At 37.7% G+C, this 21,074-nt stretch overlaps 1 protein-coding gene across 2 annotated transcripts; it reads right to left on the bottom strand.

Moving 5' to 3' along the window:
• Positions 1-4,369: 4,369 nt before the first annotated feature.
• Positions 4,370-20,890, bottom strand: ptpn11a (protein tyrosine phosphatase non-receptor type 11a). Of its 2 annotated transcripts, none has more exons than XM_067434261.1 (16): positions 20,643-20,890; positions 19,068-19,190; positions 15,803-15,997; positions 15,480-15,672; positions 14,284-14,403; positions 12,862-12,975; positions 12,628-12,724; positions 12,444-12,523; positions 12,208-12,333; positions 9,062-9,193; positions 8,826-8,980; positions 8,624-8,691; positions 8,364-8,515; positions 8,181-8,293; positions 7,569-7,669; positions 4,370-6,352 (listed from the first exon to the last, which is right to left on the bottom strand). In XM_067434261.1, the coding sequence occupies exons 1-15, from the start codon at positions 20,654-20,656 to the stop codon at positions 7,600-7,602; spliced, it is 1,752 nt and encodes a 583-aa protein (XP_067290362.1). In that variant the 5' UTR covers positions 20,657-20,890; the 3' UTR covers positions 4,370-6,352; positions 7,569-7,599. The 2 variants fall into 2 exon arrangements, with proteins under 2 accessions (XP_067290362.1, XP_067290360.1); XM_067434259.1 differs by having other exon boundaries at positions 12,208-12,366; positions 20,643-20,889.
• Positions 20,891-21,074: the final 184 nt, after the last annotated feature.

The following is a 21,074-nucleotide window of genomic DNA, read 5'->3' as shown; positions in this document are numbered from 1 at the left end:
TTCTGACACCTTTCTATCAGAACCAGCGCATACTTCTTGAGAAATTTGAGCTCCAGTAGCTCGTTTTGATCAGACCACACGGGCCAGCCTTCACTCCCCAAGTTCATCAATGAGCCTTGGCCGCCCATGATGCTGTTGCCACTGTGCCTCTTGATCCTTTTGACAGCACTTTTTGATAGATACTGACCACTGCAGACCGGGAATAGCCCACAAGAGCTGCAGTTTTGGAGATGCTCTGACCCAGTCGTCTAGCCATCACAATTTGGCCCTTGTCAAACTCACTCAAATCCTTACGCTTGCCTATTTTTCCTGCTTCTAACACAAACTCTGAGGACAAAATGTTCACTTGCTGCCTAATATATCCCACCCACTTAGAGGTGCTGTGATGAAGAGATAATCAGTGTTATTCACTTCATCTTTCAGTGGCCAAAATGTTATTCCTGATCGGTGTACGTGTTTGTGCATGCATATATACTGTATCTGCATGTGTGTACTAATTATAACTTTACCAGAAAACTAAAAAGGACAATTTAATATATTACCTCAGTATAACTACAGTATATACATAACCGTAAAATAAAAGTGCATCTCATATACTGACATTGTGCATCGTGAGTCGTGACAGCTGTTGCTTAAAACATGCCCACCGTGGCTCGGTTTCTCCTCAACATGACCATCGATCTGTAATACATTGGGGACGAGATTCATTCAGACACTGGTCTCAGGTCAGAGCTCTTGCTGTTCAGGGGTCAAATGAAATGAAAGTGGATGATGAGAGTGAGCAGAATGAGAAAATGCTTCACATGAACCAAGAGCATCTCAAGAGACACGTGAGACAGAAACATTGTAACAGCAGGAGGATGAAGACATATAGAAAAATGACAGTGACAGAGTGATCTGACTCTTTACAACTGCAATTCTTATTTAGTAATATTTTCTATTTTTATTTAATTATATATGCTAGGTACTATTTTATATATAGACAATGCATTAACTAATGGAATCCTATTGTAAAGTGTTACCAGAACACGTCTCTGGCGTTCCTGCTCTGCTCCTGAATCTCCAACTGCCTTTAAGCAGAGCCGCTCTTGATTATCAAATGCAGGACAGCATCAGGTTAACCTTTTCTCGTTTTATCAGGACGGCAGTCAATAACGTCTAGCGGCTCCTCGGGGGTCTGTGTCCTCGACTGCTCCAGCCGGATACCTCATGTGTTCGCTTCTAAAGGTTCTGTCCAAACAAGGCCAAACATAAAGCAGCTGATTATTACCAGGTAAAATAATAAAATAGCGCCTAAAACATCAAAGGTTGATTCTTGTTTCTATTATCAATTTTGTGCAATAATACATAAAAGCAACTGTATCTAAATCTGTAACTTGTGATTTCAACCAAAAACCTTGGATGTGCTCAACATTATTATTAACATTCATGTTGTTTTAATTACAACCCAGATTTTGTACATTTACATTTATGCACTTAGCAGACACTTTTATCCAAAGCAACATAATGAAGAACTAATGCAATTTGTCAAAGTGCAAACAATAATTGTAACAGTCAATGGCAGGATTATTAATAGTTTGCTATCACGTGATGGCACAGAGGCCTGGAGCGGAAAACATGCACCTGTAGCACAGGCCTTGAAATTTTCCATCTCAAAATAAGAAAAACAAAAATATGAGAACAAAATTCAATTTTTAGGCACTTGTGATTCATATACAGCCCCTGCGTCAGTATTTCAATCACTAAAGACAGTGGGACATTTAAAGTTAAAGTTCATTTTAAAAGGAAAATGATCCCATAACTTACTCGCCCTCAAACCATCCTATGTGTATATTCTTCTTTTAGCCAAACACAATCAGAGAAAACATCCTGGCTCTTCCCAGATTTATAATGGGAGAGAATGAAGCTTTAGATATTTAAGCTGAAAAAAGTGCATCCATCCATCATAAAAGTAATCCATTTGACTCCAATAGGTCAATAAAGGCCTTCTGAGGCAAAAAAGAAAAAAAGAAAAACCATATTTATAAATGTATAAACTTTAATCACTGGCTTCCGGTAATTGAAATACACGAAGTCGAGCCCCGGCAGAAGAGTGACCTCTGACCCGACGCATGACGAACACAGAAGCCCACAAAATAATAGAAGCCAGTGATAATAAAGATATAAATATGGATATTTTTCATAAATAAATCGCTTTTCCCCTGCCTGGACTATGGACTTCTTTTATGATGAATGGATGCACTTTTTTGGGCTCTATTCACTCCCATTATAAAATTAGAATATGTTTTAATATAAATCAAGACTGTGTTTGGCTGAAAGATAAAAATCATATACACCTAGAATGGCTTGACAGGGTGTAAATTATGGGATAACTTTTATTTTTGGGTGAACTAACCCTTTAATGTACTAAAAGAGTCCTATTAACAGATTCAATTTAGTAGACCAGCTAAGTTTGAGAACGGTAAGATTTTTTAAATATATTTTTTTTAAGGTTCTTCTGCACACCAAAGCTGCATTTATTTGATCCAAAATACAGCAAAACCAGTAATATTGTGAAATATTTTTTACAATAAAAAAAATCTATTTGAATATATTTTAAATTGTCATTTATTTCTGTAATTCGAAGCTCTTCAGTGTCACATGATCCCTCAGAAAACATTCCAATATGATGATTTGCTGCTCAAGAAACATTTATTATTATTATCAATGTTGAAAACAGTTGTAAAATATTTTTTTCTGGATTATTTAATTAATAGAAAGTTCAAAGCACAGCATTTATCTGAAATATAAAGCTTTTAACATTATAAATGTCTATACCAGGGATTCTCGACCCTGGTCCTCGAGGCCCACTGTCCTGCAGTTTAGCTCCAACCCTGATCAAGCTCTTCATTACTAGAAGGCTACAGGCAGGTCATTTTTTAATCAAGGTTGGAGCTAAACTCTGCAGAACCCCTGGTCTATACAGTCACATGATCCAATTTAATCCACCCTTGCTGAATAAATGTATTAACGTACCCTCCCCCCCTCCCCCCAAATAAAAAGAACAATTTTTACCGACCCAAAACTTTTCAAAGGTAGTACAATGTTACAAAAGCTTTCTATTTCAGATAAATACGGTTCCTTTTAATTTTCTATTCATCAAAGAATCCTAAAAAATGTTTTTTTTTTACACACAACTACTTTCAACATTGATAATAATCATAAATGTTTGTTGAGCATCAAATAATCATACGAGAATCATTTCTGAAGGATCATGTGACACTGAAGACTGGAGTAATGATGATAAATTCAGCTTTGATCACAGGAATAAATTACACTTTAAAATATAATTAAATAGAAAACATTTTTTACATTTTAATAATATTTCACAATATTACATCTAAACTATTTATTTTTTCTAACATAAATGCAGCCTTGTTGAGCAGAAGAGACTTTTTTAAAAACTTATTTTAATCTTACCGTTCTCAAACTATTGACCGGTATTTATTGAGGACTCATATTATACACGGGCGAGCAGATGAGCCCAGAATATGAACAAACACGCTGAATGGTTAAGAGTTTTCATTAAAATGCTTTTCTATGGAAACATGACTAACGAGAAACTGTGTTGCATTTATATTCTGGGTTCATCTTGAACCACAAACCTGGTCAACATAACTGGCGGGCAGCAGAGGAAAGCCGTTTTTTTTTCCTTCCAGATGTTCCAGAAAGCTATGAAGCAAGCTAGATTTTATATGACAAACATCTCATGTAATTTTCTGTAGCACTTTATTTTACATTCCTGTTCCCCATACTACGTACTTATTATATTAATTGCAATAACTGGGTAATAACTAGGTACTAACCCTGAACCTAACCTAACATTAACCCCTGTAGTTACCTTATATTACCCAGTACTTTCTTAGGTAAGTACACTGTACATGCATGTACTGTAAAACAAAGTGCAACCAATTTTTTCTCTCTTATGTGCTCCAACATTGCGTTTTTCCTCTTGTGAGCAGATTCACCTTGATTCCATGTGGCTTGCCAGTAAAATCCAGATCTGCTGTCATGAGTTTCGTTCACAGCCCTGCAGAGAAACAGCTGCACAATCTCCACAGCGCTCAGCCAGCTGCGCAACACAAAAATAGAGTCCAGCACAACAAAACCTATTAGCTTCGGTCCATTGCATTTGACCATCCTAATGCATTTAAATGTGAGATTTGCTAGAAAGTGGCCTTGCAACATCTACATTACGAAGGCAGAGTATTACCTGTTCGTCAAAAACAGCGATGACATATGAACTGGAAGTCTCAAAGGAAGAAAAACTAAATCTGCCAACCAACATCAAATTCATCCATGCATCCATCAATTGCACAAGACTCAACCATGAAGATGTGAGCTTCTTGTTTATTGTTATCAAGGAGTTCATGTTGGTTAATTGCATCGCTAGCCGAACAACACGATCAACCCTATTAGCTTCTGTAAGGCTCACCGTCTGGCATGAGAAGAGATGCTGCTGGGTTAAACATACAGTATATCTTAATGGCAATTACATGTTTAGTAAGTACATTCTCCTCTACAAGATATTCATGTACAATATACAAGTTTAAAAAATATAGTTTGCATTGAGTTCCACAACCATTTCTTTCTCTTCACGATGACAAAAATTCACATTAGTTGCTTTGGACCGTAATGCTTTCCGTGGAGCGAAGAGGACTGGGACTTTTTTGTTTCAAAAGAAAGAAAAGAAAGATGTTGGTCACTGACACGCACACACACACACGTGTGTGTAATCTTTACATCATAAGCGAGAAAAGAAAAGCATGGCTGAAACAGAAGACCAGAATCCGAAAAAGCAAATAAACAGCAGTATTTTTAAGACACAAACACTCACTTCAGGACAATAAGCACATTACAGGACCCCAGATACGTGACGGCTGAGAAAACTAACGCAAAGAGTTGCATTTTAAATCAACATTTAAGGAAAAGAAGCTAAAAAAAAGAAGTCAAGGCCCAATAATATGAAGGTAACAGAGCACAAGACACTGAAGGTCGTGAATGAAGACAACGATGTTGCTGACCAATTATGAGGAAAATGTTAAATAAACAAATGACATAGAACACAACAAGCAACATTAGATGGACGAGAGTTTGGTTTAGTGAAGCAAGCTAAGATTAAAGTGTTAAAACTAGGAAAGCCAAAAAATTAAAAGAGAAAGAGAAAAAAGGCAATGTAACCTGGCAAAAACAACTCATCCAAAAGTCAAGTTTGTCCATCATAGAAGGTCTAAATAACACTATAAAACCGTTAATAACATCCACTGCTCCACTCCTGACACCATCAGGGTTACAAATGTGCAGTCACTTTTAAAACAGTGATTTGGAAATTAAGTTCATACGGTGATTTGACGTAAATAAGCAATTTCTTAGTTTTTAAAAAAACAGCAAAACATCATTAAAAAAAATTATAAGAAACAGGTTTCGCAGCCAAGCGAAAGCAGCTGCTGGGTGGCCTGACGCAGCAGAACAATAATTCAGTAACACAAACAAGCCAGTGTCCCACGGAAAAGTCCTCAGAATCAGGATGTCACTCTCCAAGGGGACAAAAAGGCAAACCGAGGGTTTTCCGACCCATCTGGGCTGAAGTTCTCCTGCTGTTCGGAGCAAAGTTTTAAGGACACTGGGCTAAAACTGAAGGCAGAGGATGTGAAAATGGACTAGAATGATTCGGATCCTCCCATCTGAATTAAGCACTAAGATGGCAGCGAATGCTGCGAGATTAGGTATTGGGCATTTTTCACTGCATATAAAATGAATGAAGTGTATGGTAAAGATGTAGAGCATCCCTTCCCTTTGCTGAGAATCACTTCTGTTCCCACTTATTTTAGTAAAGGTGCATGTGATGATAGTGTCCTTTTTCTGTTAGAATATCACACTTAATGCTTTCCAGAAAGAGTTCTCGCTTTCTTTAAGAGACAGAAAGAGAAAAAAAAAATGAATGAGGCAAGACTTAAGAGCTGAACGTAATAGGCAAAAGCTTTTCCCACAAGCGCTAAATGTAGCCTGAATTGATTTCAGAAAACTCCACACCCAAAAAAACATGATTTTGCAGGGGCTGTTTTGGGTTTATTCAGTATAAGGCTTCATGATCGTCACAGTGGTTTCTTAGTGTGGGGTTAAAAGGCTACGTAGCTGGAAGGAGAAATTAAATTCACTCCATCCGCATGTCTCTGAGCTCATGTGGACCGGTCTCTGGATTTTTTTTCTTCTTTTTTTTTCCTTTATTTTTTTGTCTTTTTTGTCGTCTCTCCGTTTAGTCATGATCACTTCTCAGGTTTTCAGGAGCGTCTGGCAACAACAAAAGCAATTCCTGTCAGGGAATAAGAAAGACAGATCACACAGAGCACTGTACTGGGCCACAACAAACACTAAAGGCATTTCAAAGCACAAGATTTTTAAAAAAAAGTCTCTCTTTGAAAATCGACGTTGCAGATAGACGCAGAGCTGCTAATATTGATGGTGTTTAGCTCTATTCAGATGGGGGTAGTTTACTAAACGACATTTGAGTAGATATTTTTACCCAACTACTTTAACTTGATTTCATGGACCAATTCAATGTCATCTATGTGTTATTACAGAAGATGGAGTGTGTGTTTTCTAGACGTGGGCATTACAGAAGGTCATATGCTGTGCTAGCGTGCATCATGTATAATGATTTATGTCTTAATTATACATTTATTGATAAAAAATGTATTATACAAACCCTATTTAAAATGCCCCTATTATTTTTTTTTCCTCATTTTGTTTTGGAGGTCTTCTACAACAGGTTTACATGCAGCCAAGGTCAAAAAACATTTTATTCTCTCATAATATACATTGCAGTGTCAGTTCTTTTCTCTCAGCGTCTGAAACGGTTTGATCCGCTCTCTCTAAATTTCTCATTTACACAAGCCTCCTCTGCTCTGATTGGTCAGATGGCCCAGTCTTTTGTGATTGGTCTACTCTGCTCTGATTGGTCTTTTGTGATTGGTCTACTCTGCTCCGATTGGTCAGACGGCCCAGTCTGTTTTGATTGGTCTACTCTGCTCTGATTGGTCAGACGACCCAGTCTGTTTTGATTGGTCAACCACTTACAGGGCATGTTGAAAAACGCAATAAGCATATCTGCATGTTTCAACTCTGAATCTTCCTCAGCACTTGATACACAGTGATTCGAACTGCAATGATGGCGTAGGTTTTTCCCATATCAATTCCAGTGCAAGTTTCATCCATAGGGCTTTTGTGTACAAGCAACATTAAATGCTAAACTTCTCAGAAACCGATGAACTGATGTTTGGTGCACGCCAACATTTAGCTGAATTGAGTCATTTTAATTTCATGATGTGAATAGGCCTCTAAACCAGGGGTTCTCAACTCTGGCCCTTGAGGTCCACTTTTGTGCAGAGTTTAGCTCTCACCTTGATCAAACTCACCTGTCTTTAGCTTTCTAGTAACTTTGAAGACCTTGATTAGCTTGTTGTAAAGCAACTGTTGTCTGGGACTGAACACACTGTGATGTGTCGTGGTGAAGAATGAGCCATCCGTACCTGTTATTTGGACAGCGTTGCAGTCTGAGTTTCATCTGTGACTCTTCTGCTGTTGCATCAGACCCACATTCTCGTAGACTCGAGAGCTGTCGTCCCTCAAACTGTAAAAAACATAAACATCAGATAACTCTCTACATCATCACCAGGCATACTGGGAGTTTCCAGCTTACAGTTGGCAAGAAATCAATGTTGACACTATGTGTTGTCTCACTGCATGTTACTAGTCTTATCGTAAACAATTCATTTGTAAATCGCTAGCCTCAAAGCATAATTCCCTAAGTCATTTTTTGGCCAATATGATCTGGCCAACTATGCTATGAGACTAACGAAATGTATTTATTTTTTATTAAAAATATTTGATATCGTATTCTTTTGCCAAATGTCATTCACTGGTCAACTTTGAGAATTTGGGAAAAAATCAACTTTCAGACTAGTGGAAAGAAAACATCCAAAATACACATTTTACACTTTATCTATTTGCATCGGTAGATTTAAATTACAATAGATATCTTTATATCTAAATTATTAAGCTTTTGTTCATACATCATTGGCCAGAAAATCTATAAAACTGTCTATAGCGTGAGTTTTTGTGACATGCATGCATTTTCTCACTCGGCACAGGTTGGCGTTGGTGTGCATGGTGGCAGAGGGCTCTGATCTCCTCCAGTCAGGTCAGAGAGAGAATACTTGATGTTGGTGTACTCGCGTCCTTTAATTTTACTTTTCTGAAAGAGACAAAATTATCAGCCTATTTTGAACACCACTAATCAAGCTCAATATCGGTGTCGTACACACCTGCTCCTCCTCTATGCGGCGCTGTAGAGTCTCAATATAATGCTGCACGGCCATGTATATGAACCGATACTGGGCCTCTGTCTGTACCATTCCTGAACGCTGAGATCGCACCATCTGGATAGTCTTGGGCACGTCAATATCACAGTCCACTCCTGTGCAACACAGACTGGTTAGAGCTGAGGTCTGGCACAATTTAATTAATGGAATATAAAGGTCAATCACTAATTCATAGATGGTCAATCTAGATGTAAGGACTTTACCCTTTTCTCTGATGATGTCTATTAAAATATCAATAACGATAAACGTTCCTGTTCGTCCTATCCCAGCACTGTAGGAGAAACAGAAATGCACGTTTATAACCAACAAACAGACTCACTCAATGATGAAAATATTTGGTTTGGCATTGTCATTCAAATCAGATCTGGTCAATTTGAAGTCTGTTTTTGATGGTGTTCTCATAACCTGCAGTGCACTACGATGGGTCCAGCCCCGGTTATGCTCTCCTGCTTCATTTTGACCTCTTCCAGGAAGTCCAGCACGCCGCCAGGGTCTCCAGGCACACCGTGGTCTGGCCATGCGCGGAAATGGTACTGCCACACCGTGCGCTCAGTGTTACCCTACCATATCAGACAAAACAATGGTGTTAGAGACAAACTCTTGTGTTTAAGGGTCATGTAACCATTTTAGTTTTAATTTACCTGTCCAACTTTTGACAGCTTCAGCTCTCGCAGAATGTAATCATGTGCTGACGTTTCCTTAACGTTCCGCACACGCATGGCTCCATACTCCTTCAACGCAGACATGTCAGGCCAATACTTCACACACTTACTCTGTGAAGGGAAACACAATGCATCTCAGAACAATTCAGCTATACGATCATTTGAATATACTACCGGATTTCTACTGATACAAAGCTTAAAGCTACACTGCGTGATATTTTCCCCCATCTAGCGGTGTAAATGTAAATGACCATCCAGTGAATAATAGTTTCTGTTCCTCTCAATTCTGATTTCATTTTAACTCCTACGGTGGCCAATTTAGTCCAAGATTAATATGGCAATCCCCCTCTTCACATTCGACACGGTGCCATCGAGTCTTAAAACGCGAAAGGCAAAGCTTGAATTTACGGGTATGTCCCTCTTTGGCTAATGTACTTTCAAGATGGAGGGGCAACATGGCGACCGGCATTCGAACCCCTCACCTGTATGTGTTTTCAATGGCATATTATAAACTTACAAGAATACTTTATTACTTGAAAGATACATTAATGTACATATATATTAATGAGCACATATTTTTGAAAGAACTAATTGTTTTTAGCTAAGAATAAACTAAAAAAGTTACACAGTGTAGCTTAAATGCTAATCGCTGAAGTATCCCTTTAAGGGCCAGATTAACTAAACAGGGCAAATTAGTGAGTGCACAATCCCATAAATGTGTCAATGGAAAATTCTGCATGTGATCTTTGCATGTGAACAACAAAAATTAAAGAGAACAGACGCAGCCGGATCATACAGTGCATCCGGAAAGTATTCACAGCGCTTCACTTTTTCCACATTTTTTTATATTCATATTGTATTTATGTTCATATTTATATTTATGTTCACATGTACATAAGTATTCACAGCCTTTGCTCAAGACTTTGTTGAAGCATTTTTGGCACCAATCACTTGAACTTCATAGCTTGGTTTGTGCTCTGACATGCACTGTTAAAGGGTTAGTTCACCCAAAAATTAAGATTCTCTTATTAATTACTTACCTTAATGTCGTTCGACACCCGTAAGACCTCCATTCATATTCTGAACACAGATGAAGATATTTTTGTTAAAATCTGATGGCTGAGAAAGGCCTTGATTGACACCAATGCAATTTCCTCTCAAGACCCATAAAGGCACTAAAGACATCGTTTACAAAGCCCATCTCACTACAGTGGCTCTACAATCATCTTATAAAGCGACAAGAATAGTTTTTGTGCGCAAAAAAAACAAAATAACGACTTATATAGTCATGTGCCTGTTTCAAAGTTTCAAACGGTTATGAATCAGTGTATTGATTCATGATTCGGATCGCATGTCAAACTGCTGAAATCACGTGGCATTGGCGATCCGAATCATGAATCAATACACGTTCGAAACTTAGTTTGGAATTGGCTCATTACTATATAAGTAGTTATTTAATTGTTTTTTTGCACACAAAAAATATTCTCGTGGCTTCATGAAATGATTGTAGAGCCGCTGTAGTGAGATGGGCTTTGTAACGACGTCTTTAGTGCCTTTATGGGTCTTGTGAGAGGAAATTACATTGGTGTCAATGAAGGCCTTTCTGAGCCGTCAGATTTCAACAAAAATATCTTCATTTGTGTTCTTACTGGTGTCGAACGACATTAGGGTGAGTAATTAATGACAGAATTTTCATTTTTGGGTGAACTAACCCTTTAACTGGGGGAACTTATAAAGCTGTGTGCCTTTCCAAATCATGTCCAATCAAATTAATTTAACACAGGTGGACCCCAATCAAGTTGTAGAAACATCTCAAGGATGATCAGTGGAAACAGGATGCACTGTATCCATATTGACCAACAAAAACTATCAAGAGCAGCGAAAATTACCATCTGGTTTAACATGCTTTTTTGGGCGGTAAATAAATGGCGCAAACACCATTTAACACCAGTAGATCTGTAATAGCATTATATAATAGAAATATTTTGTATTGTGTTTTGTTAATATTTTCCTTTAGTAATAATAATCATAATAAGAATATAAATCATCATCATTATTTTGATATATAAATCAACCTTAAAAACAGTAAACCTGGAGCTTTTAAAAATAAATTAATTCTAAAATCACATTAGAAATGTATACAGAAAACAACAACACAAAATGTGATTTTCCACTCCAAAATTATGCAGACCGAAAAGTGTACATGTATTTAAAGGTCCACTGAAATAGCTAAAAAGTTAAAAAGCTATAAAAGCTACAAAAGCTTTAAAGCTATAAAAGCTAAAAAGTTCTTTCGCTTTTAGTATGACTGTGTTAGCCTTAAAGTTATGAATAAGCTGGTATGTTCCAAAACTATGACAAAATTTGCATTTAGGATATATAAGCACTCAAAATTTACAGTCTCTCACTTCCGTTAAAACGAATCTCAGATTTTTGGTGACATCATCGCAGACTTCACTTTCTCGTCAAATCTTCCGTCCAATCAAAATGCTGTCTAGATTCTAAAGCCAGCCCCCTACACTGCTGAAGCGGCGGCTGAAATCGGTCAGTTGTTTACACACATCTACTAATTTCTACATGGTGAAAGGCACATAGCACACTATATATGCGATAGGAAACGATTCAGTGCAAATAAGCTGTCATTTGAGCCGTGAAGTCTGAAGTCTGTTTTCACGTTAGTTTCACGCACCGCAGCGGACTCACTCCAACGGCTCTGGTCTAAATTTAGACTACAGACACGAGAGCGCAGCGCGGATCATATGCGCGAGTCCGCGCAGACAACAAACGTATCGACCCATTTGAATTCTGCACAGAATGCTGCATTTCAAAGCGATATGGAGGAGATTATGATGATAAACAGTGTTAAAGGAAACTGGCTTTACCAAACAGGAAGGTCCGCTCTTGCGCTCTAGTCAAACTGTATATTAACGAAACGCTATTGGCTGTTTCAAAAAAGGGGAGGAGCTGCTAACAGCTGAAGCCGTTTCAGGGGAAATCACTTCAACACATTGAATAATGCGGCGCGTTTCAAGGCACTTCAGTGGGCCTTAAAGTATTTATTTTAGCCGTTCATAGACCACAGTGAAAATGTATGTGATGGGTAAAGCCCTTAGGAGACAGCTCACCTTTCCCCGCTCCACCTCCTTCGTGGTCATGACGATGACTCGCGAGTTCTCCTGAAACACCATCCTCCAAAAGTCACTGATGGTGTTCTGCAGGCAGCCCTGCGTGGCGATGTAGCTCCTCTTCAACTTTGAATTGTTACATTTAGCCTCGTTATCAGGCTGGCGGGCCACAAATACCATGTTATTACACAAATAAATATAATCATTCTGACAGGACTTGAAGGCACCTTTATTACCATGATGATGTTGGCGTTGATGTAGTCAGAGCCTGGTTCATTTGCATCACCGTCGGTCAGCACAACTCGCGTGTGGTCGACTGAGGAAGAGGCACAGAGATAAGAATATTAATGTAACTGGCCCATCAGCATGCAGCATTCTGCGAGTTTTCAGGGAATTTGCATGATGATAATGTTCACTTACAGGGAAGAATGTTCTTATATCTATTTTTGTTTTTGTTTTCTGGCCGTTGGCCCTCCTTGCGGCTGTAGAGAAGTTTACACTCTTGCTGCTGAAGCGTCTGTGGACAAAGAATTAAAAATGATTCCCAGAACTCGTCCCTTTTTAATAAAGGTGTGGGAAACTGTACATTGATTTATCAGTGGATCAGATCTGGCACTAAAGTGGGTGCTGATTCAGGCTGATTCTGGCTCTCACCTCAAATTCCTCCCAGAATCCCTGCTTGACCTTATCTGTGGCCTCTGCCAGCTTGCTGAGCTCTCGTACCCGGCTCTCGATTTCTGCTGCATTGATGCGGGTCGTGTTCAGAGGCTGCAGGAAACACAACACGGCAATAGGTCTATTATATGTCAAATATACGTTTATACTTTTCAAAAGTTTGGGGTTGGTCATTTTTTTCTACTCTGCTCACCCAGGCAGCATTTATTTAGTCAAAATAGTAAAAAATTCTAATATTATTACAATTTAAAATAACTTTTTATGTGAATATATTTTAAAGTGTAATTTATTCCTGTGATCAAAGCTGAATTTTCAGCATCATTACTCCAGTCTTCAGTGTCACAAGATCCTTCACAAATCATTTGAATATGATGATTTGCTGCTAAGGAAACATTTAGGATTATTATCAATGTGGAAAACAGTTGAGCTCTTACATCATTTTTGTGGAAACCGTGAGAAATTGTGTCAGGATTATTTGATAAGTAGAAAGCATTTATTTGAATTAGAATCTTTTGTAACATTATTTAAGCCACACTATACTTTTTTTGCTGCTAGATGTCGCTTATGCAAAACTAAGACGTAGCTTGATGCGTGGCAATGCTCCACTTGATTTTTCGCAGAGCTTTTATTATGCTGTAGTTGAGCGCTTTTGCTTCTTCCTCTCACGTGTATGTGGGGTAATGCAGTGCTGTTTTATCATATTAGATCAATTATTTGAGTGTTGAGAGTAGTTATAATGATACTCTGCGAGTTCGCTCTGTGGTGACTATAAGACACTTGTTCACACTGCAGTGAGCTAGATCATTATTAGGCTTTGTAAAACATGGTACTTGCAGTAAATACAAATAAAATTAAATAACTAACTGTGTTAAAAATGTATAACAATAATTCGTTTTCTGTCAATGAACGATCTAAATAGTTGCTCGCCAGTCTAATAAAACAGAATATATTAAAGTGACTCTGGTGTTTCCATTGTTTCTACAAAATACCCTCGGAAATCGGGGGTAACAGGGATGTTGTCATTGATAGATGACGCACAGACAAGGTCCTGGTTAAAATCGCTTATTTCTCTGGAACATTCTTGGAAACATTCGGGATAATGTAAGCACACAAGTCAACAAAATATATAACATTATTCTACTGTTTTTTTTTTATATCTTAATACAAAAATCTTACATATTGTACCTTGTGCAGTCAATTTTGATCAATATAATGCATCCTCTCCAAATAAAAGCATTCATATATTTTAAAAATAAAATCTTGCTGACCCCGAACTTATGAACCAAAGTGTATTCACCAAGCAGATGCTTTTGTCTAAAGTGAATTACACACCAGGAACATCCCAAGCAGATGGACGTACAATTCTCAATGGATCCTTACTTAAAATAGTCAATGACACACCTGTTTGAGCTGCAGGACCGTCCCCAGTGTTTCCACCATAGGGTTTTTCTTGTAGTGCTCCACCAGGTCTGTGAGCGAGTCGAATTTCTCCCCACCGCCAACATCATACTTCAGATCATGCTGACAAAATGATAATAGAAATAATAGCCAACTTTTAACACAACACAGGTAAATAGGAAGACAATGGGTGCTGTCAACTGTGATTACCAACATTTAGAAAAAAGAAACTCGTATGGGTTTGGAACAACATGAGGGTGAGTAAATGATGAAAACGATTACCATTTTTGGGTGAACTATCCCTTTAAGATTAAAGATAAAGCGTGTAATTTCTGCACAGCTAGTTGTGGCAAAAAAATTGACAGTTTTCTAATTTAGACCAACAATTAATACTATTGTATATTAAATATATTTTTATTTTTAATCAGCAATGCTTTATTGTGCGTTCACAACACCGGCAGCGAGAGCGTCAACGTTTTTGGAAGTCATTCATTTTTAACGAGAGTGTCCCAGTGAACGCCGTCCTGTAAACTTTGGTTCCAAGCACATTAGTTCCCAAGCAAAATGGAGGATAGGTTGATCGCTGTGGCGGGTTTGATAAGGTGGTGCGTAATAATTTATAATTAATGTTAAATAAAGACCACGGCTAGTAAACGTCTCCTATAAACTGCATGTTTAAACTCGTATAAACTTAACCATGAACGCAAAAGCCACACCACACAAATGGCTTTTAAAAGGTTTATTCATTACCAAACACGTAACTATAATTAAGTTCATCCCATCCATCAATTTCATACTTTCACATTTAAAAGATTTCAGCAGAAATACCTCATGCTTCAATGCTTGTTAGTTTTCCGGGCCCTTTAAATACAGTAAAAAAAATGCTGAGCACCAGTATGTCAGAGCACCAGTGCGTCCACAAATCTTTCTACAGCGTCGTTGGCAGGGCACCCAGAGCGAATTTTGACGCTTTTGCCAGCGGCAGTGTGAACACAGCTAGAGACATGAATGTGGAAACAACTTCTTGGAAAGCATTTAAAAACATGCATCTTTAAATTCAATAAACCAGCAAAAATATTTGTTTACATCTACACTATCTGTGCTCACTGATGGACTATTTGGTTGATGAACAACTAGTTCCATCTCTAATAATAAAAATAAATAACATTTGACCTGCAAGTCACGCATCTGAACTTTACCTGGCAGCGTATCATGACGTGGGTGACTTTGGGTTTTCCGTCGCTGGTTTCCGTCTTGTCATCTCCAGTCCGTACGGAGAGCACAAAATCTCCCGGGTGACTCTGACTTTCTCTCACCAGGAAACTTCCATTCTTGCCCTTCTCAGTCAATAACTTCTCTGCCTCACGACCAGATAGGTGACCGTGAAACCACCTTGCAAAAGTAAAACAAAAAACAACAGGGTATTCAGGTTCAGACGGCAATAAAAAAGCCTATAAAGCGCAACTATCAGCTCAGGTTGTCATGGAAGGACAGACAGATAATGAGCTATGCGTGCGCTCACCTCTCAGAAGTGGGATCGGCACAGTTGAGCGGGTATTTCAGCTCAATGACGTCTCCATTTTTCTCTTTCAGCTGTCCGTGATGTTCCATGTAATACTGCACCAGCTCAGCCAGGGTGGCAAACTTCTCTCCACCATACAGGTCATAATAGTCTCCGGTGTTTTGGATCTTAATGTGGGTGACGGCGCCATTTCGCCTAGTGAAGAGAAAAGCTTCAATTCAGTTTATAATTGGTTTATACTAGTACACTGTACAAATTGTTTGTAATTTTAACAGAAAAAGATAACATGCTACAGCAAAATGTTAACTGGTTACCTGTAAACATTGCCACAAACAGAAAAGTTTAAATGGTTTAACAACGCATAATATGTAATCTGTCAAATTTATGTTTTTTGCATGAATTACTGTATGATTTATGAAGAAAAAGTATTTCCTACTAAAAAGTAAGTTCCTGTATATGTCACATTTGATTATATTTATCAGCAATGTACTATCAGCAAGGTGATTTGTGTTATATTATTTGTGGTATTTTGTGTTTACTGCATTGTTTTACGTTACTACGTGTTACATGTGTTTATATTTGTTTATGTGACACTGAGCACAGTTTCTACATATTCTTCTCTTCTACTTCTGTTTTACCACCTGTATTATGATGGTTATCATTACATTTTACAGTGAAAATCTGATTTTAAAAGTTCAATTGAAAGATAAATCACTTAATGAGATAAAGTTAAAATTGTAAAATACACAGGCACCAATATGCCATCCTGCAAGGATACCGATATGGTGAGTATCAAGATTTAATTTTAACAGAAAAAGAAGCTGCACAATTCTGGTTAAATTAATAATCAGGATTTTTTTGTTTCAAACCGAGGTCACAATTCTCCCTTGATTCTGAACAGATCACTAAACAAACTATCGAGTGATTTACTAGAGGTTCTGACAAAATGTCTATTTGAAATATTTAATTAATCTTAATTATTTATATATATATATAAACATAAACAGTTTGAACGAATGATTCAATGACACGCATAAAGCCTGAGCCTGTTTTCTCCTAAGGTTTTTTTCTCCATTCAAAGAATGGAGAGCGGCTGTACAGCCGAATCAAATTCTGTTGCAATATCTTCCTGTTAACACTGTGAAGCTGCTTTGAAACAATTGGACTTTGTAAATAAAGATGATTTGATTTGAAATACAAAAATGCTGATTCATCCAGAAATTAAACAAGTGCATGCATCTCCTGAATAATGATTCAATGACAAATCAAGTGACTTGTCGCCGCCTACTGGTCTAACGATGTAATTGATGCACTTGGTTTTTTGAAGCACCAAGTCACTTTTTTAAAGCAGCACTAGGTAACTTTTCAACCTTCATAATATATTTTTTAAGACTCTTGTGATGATAAATCGACTTACAATAGGTTGAATGACACGTCTGCCATAGCCTGATGGGGTCTGTATCGTTTTTAATCGTACTTTTAAACTTCGGGTTTCGGGTAGTAACCCGAGAAAAAAAAAGAACTACAAAATTCGACTGCTTTACGGCATATACGTCACTTCCACCAACACTCACACTTCCTTACATTCGGACGTGCGAGCCCAACTTTGTTCGTCGGATAATATAGTCATGTCCGAAGCAGCAGAGACAAATAAGAAAGAAAAGGTTTTGTTGGAGGAAAGCAATAAGAGGAAATGAAAAAGTGCTGGGATTAAAGGCAGGACGAGGATCAACATGTGACCAGCGTTTGCTCGTCGGCGTGAGCTGAAGGAGGAGTGCCCGACCGATGCTGTCCTGCTTGTTACGGTGAGCTACCACTCAAACATTGAACTGAAGTATCATATAGATTCTGTAAAACGCTAACCAATAGACTACTATAATGACGCTGGCTTATAAACGTGAGCATCGTGATTATTTGGCGTTTGAAAAAAATAAAACCCATGAAATGATATTCATATGACATGCTGAAACATATGCCACTGACTGTAACGTTACCTGGGATGAAGACATTTCACACGCGACGCCAGAAGAACTCCTCTTGCAGTGTTCAGGGGAACTGTTAGTGCTGCACCGACCCGCGGGACGCTTTTATGAAGTTATTTGGCCCGCACCGCACCACTGTATATATTTTTACAACCCGCCGCGCACCCGCGACCATTAAATAGACATACGGGGTCCGCGGGTTATGGGACGACCCGCGCATCACTAGTTCAGGGCTATCAGGGTTGTCATGTCAACAAATGCATGCGCGATGGCATCCCCTGTTGTAGGAGGACAGATCTTATGACAGTAGTTGAGGACATTATTTTTTCCAAACTGTAGGGGGACCCCGAGAGCAAAAGTAGCCAAGTGGGGCTTTAAAAGGTGATAGGCTCTTTTTATCTCTAATGTAGACATCAGTGTTTATATCTGAACTATAAACTTGTATCCCATTACATCTGTGATAATATGAATATTTGTGACACAGAAATAACACAACTGTGTGGTTGCAAAGATTGTTCGTAAAGCTCTCTGGCTCAGTGGCAGGGCCAAAACAGATCTGAATGCTCAGGTGCAATTTTGATTAGGATTTTTTAAGTAAAGTGTAAATGGTTTAACAGTGTATTATGTGTACTTTTATTATAAAACAATCAAATGTATGATTTTATTTTTAAAGTATAAACCGTGATTAAGTATAAACTAAGAAACTATGATAAAGTATAAACTATGAAACATACGCTAAACTTTGAATAGCTTGTTTGAATTTGATTGTTTGTTTTTTACACCATACCAGCTTCGGTGGTTATTTTCATGGCAAAGAAAATTATGCTAAAACTATACCTTTATATCTATATCTGTATTATAAAAAAAAAAAAAAAAAAAAAAAAAACTTGCTAAAAACTTTGTTACAAATCTCTTCAAAAGAGTTAACTGAATAAAAACCTCACAGGGTTAAAACCAGCACAATCTAATAAATCATACTTCAATAATAAAGAGTTTTGACTAGCATATGAAAAAAGCTGTAAAAACTGATTTTAGTAGTTCAATAGAGAGGTATATTAACATTATATCCTTCATGCCAACGATCAACAATATGTCATCCTGCAAAGATACCGGTGTGGTCAGTAATTTTATACAGTGAAATTCTGACAAGCACAGTTTCGGTTTTTTTACTTTTTACGTTTTAAAATAAATATGATATTTTTGAAGTGTAGTCAAGTTCATAATATACATCTCCTAAATAACACATTCCCAGCATAAAAGCTGGTTTGTCTGTCCCCTCTCACCTGACAGAAAGCGTAAAGTCTCCAGGGTTGCTTTTGCTGGGACGTGCCAAGAAACTGCCGTCCACACCACGAGTGAGTAGAAGGTTCTCTGCCTCCACTCCAGTGATGTTGGGGTGGAACCACCTACCGACAGAAACACAACACAGCCCGTTATGTCATGAAAGTCTGATTTTGGCCAATAATATTTACGTAAATATGAATGTACAAGCAGAAATGGCAGTAAAAATGTCATATGAAAAAGACATTTCGCAATCACAAGCCACAGAAAAAGTAGTGTGCAGCTTAAACATAAAACCATTTTAGCATTAAATATTCAGAACATCAAATCAGAATAGTGAAATATACTATCCAGGATTATTTGCCCTCTTATCACTTCAAACTATATAAACTTTGTCAAATGTATGTGTGCTTGTACCATGTTCATTTTAAATATGTAATACTTGCTTTCATTTTTTGTTTCTAATGTAATGAGTCTCAGTTTTTTAAGTTATGTTATGTGCTGGTCACCACCACAAATGCATTCATTTTTGCTTACAAATTGAATTATGCAGGCATCTATTAATCTTTTAAGTTATATCGGTCACAATCAAATTAGGGTCCAATTCTCAATTCTCAACTAATAACTACAACTTTCGTCTTTAAACTCCTAATTACTGCTTATTAATATTAGTACGGTAGTTGTTAAGTTTAGGACTGCACAATTAATCAAATTTGCAATTGTGATCAAAAGCAATAAAAGTTTTTCAGGAAGAGTGTTTTCACCGTATTTATTCTGTAAATAACAATATGGCATGCAGTCGCTTCAAACAATGGCATAAAGCTATTCAAAACGTCATACAATGTAAATTGTGATAAATCGTAATTAATAATCGCAATTACAATTTTAAAGGAATATTCAACTATTATGATTTTTGTCATAATCATGCAGCCCTGAGTTTAGGTATTGGTAGATTAAGGGGTGTAGAATATGGTCATGCTAAATAATGCATTAATTTGTGCTTTATTTATACTAATAAATAGCCAATACCATAGTAATATACATGCTAATAAGCAACTAGTTAATAGTGAGAATTGGGCCCTGAACTAAAGAGTTACCGGTCTATCTATCTATCTATCTATCTATCACATGAAAACAATATTAATACAAGCAGGGCAGATCCATTAACTACAATAAGCCGAATAAAGGCAAATTATGTTATTCACACCACACTACTGTCAAGCCATACTTCAAAACACAGTCCTTGTTTATCATCCCTGTAGACAAATCTACAATATGACCTGTCAGTCATAATCAACATATAGAATATGATCACTGAGCAGACTTTTATTGTGTTAAAATCAATTAATTCAAAGAAATTCCTCATTAGACTGACTCTTTCACGCTCAAAACACGTCCAGTCTCGCCCTGTAGATTTTAAATCATTAAACTGCCTGACAATTAAACACGTTCATTTCGCACTTCACACATTTAAAACTCTTTAAACAAACATTAATTTAATGTATCGTGAAAATAAGATGATGCGAAATAAACGAGAAACGCGGAGAATATTAGGTTTGTTTTTGCTTGTTTCTCACCTTCTGGATGTCATCTCTCCCTCACTCTGTTTACAGTAATTTCACTCAGTTTCCGGGTAAAAACTCCGCTTAAATCGACAGTCCCGTGTTCAGCGCCTCACTCGGCAGCGGGTCCCGCTCGGTTTGGGTTCGGACAGACGGACATGAGTGAATAAAATGACGAGAAAGAGTGACCAGGAGCGCTAGGCCGCGGCGGCGGAGAGAGTTTTCTGGAGTCGATTGGAAAAACGTCACCAAAGCTGCGACACACCGCGCGCGACGCGCCGTACTTACGCGCCCTCTTGAGGTGGAACCCTTGAACAACATCTCAACAAATTAGTATAATCTGTATTTTTTTCATCATCTTCATCATGATTTTAGGTTAAAATTTAAATATAAATATTTAAGCATATTTTGGATTCTCTAACTGGCCGCCATAATTAATACAATGTT

This window comes from Pseudorasbora parva, chromosome 23 (assembly GCF_024679245.1).
Source record: "Pseudorasbora parva isolate DD20220531a chromosome 23, ASM2467924v1, whole genome shotgun sequence".
NCBI classification, from domain to species: domain Eukaryota; kingdom Metazoa; phylum Chordata; class Actinopteri; order Cypriniformes; family Gobionidae; genus Pseudorasbora; species Pseudorasbora parva.
This window is presented reverse-complemented; position numbering and strand designations above follow the sequence as displayed.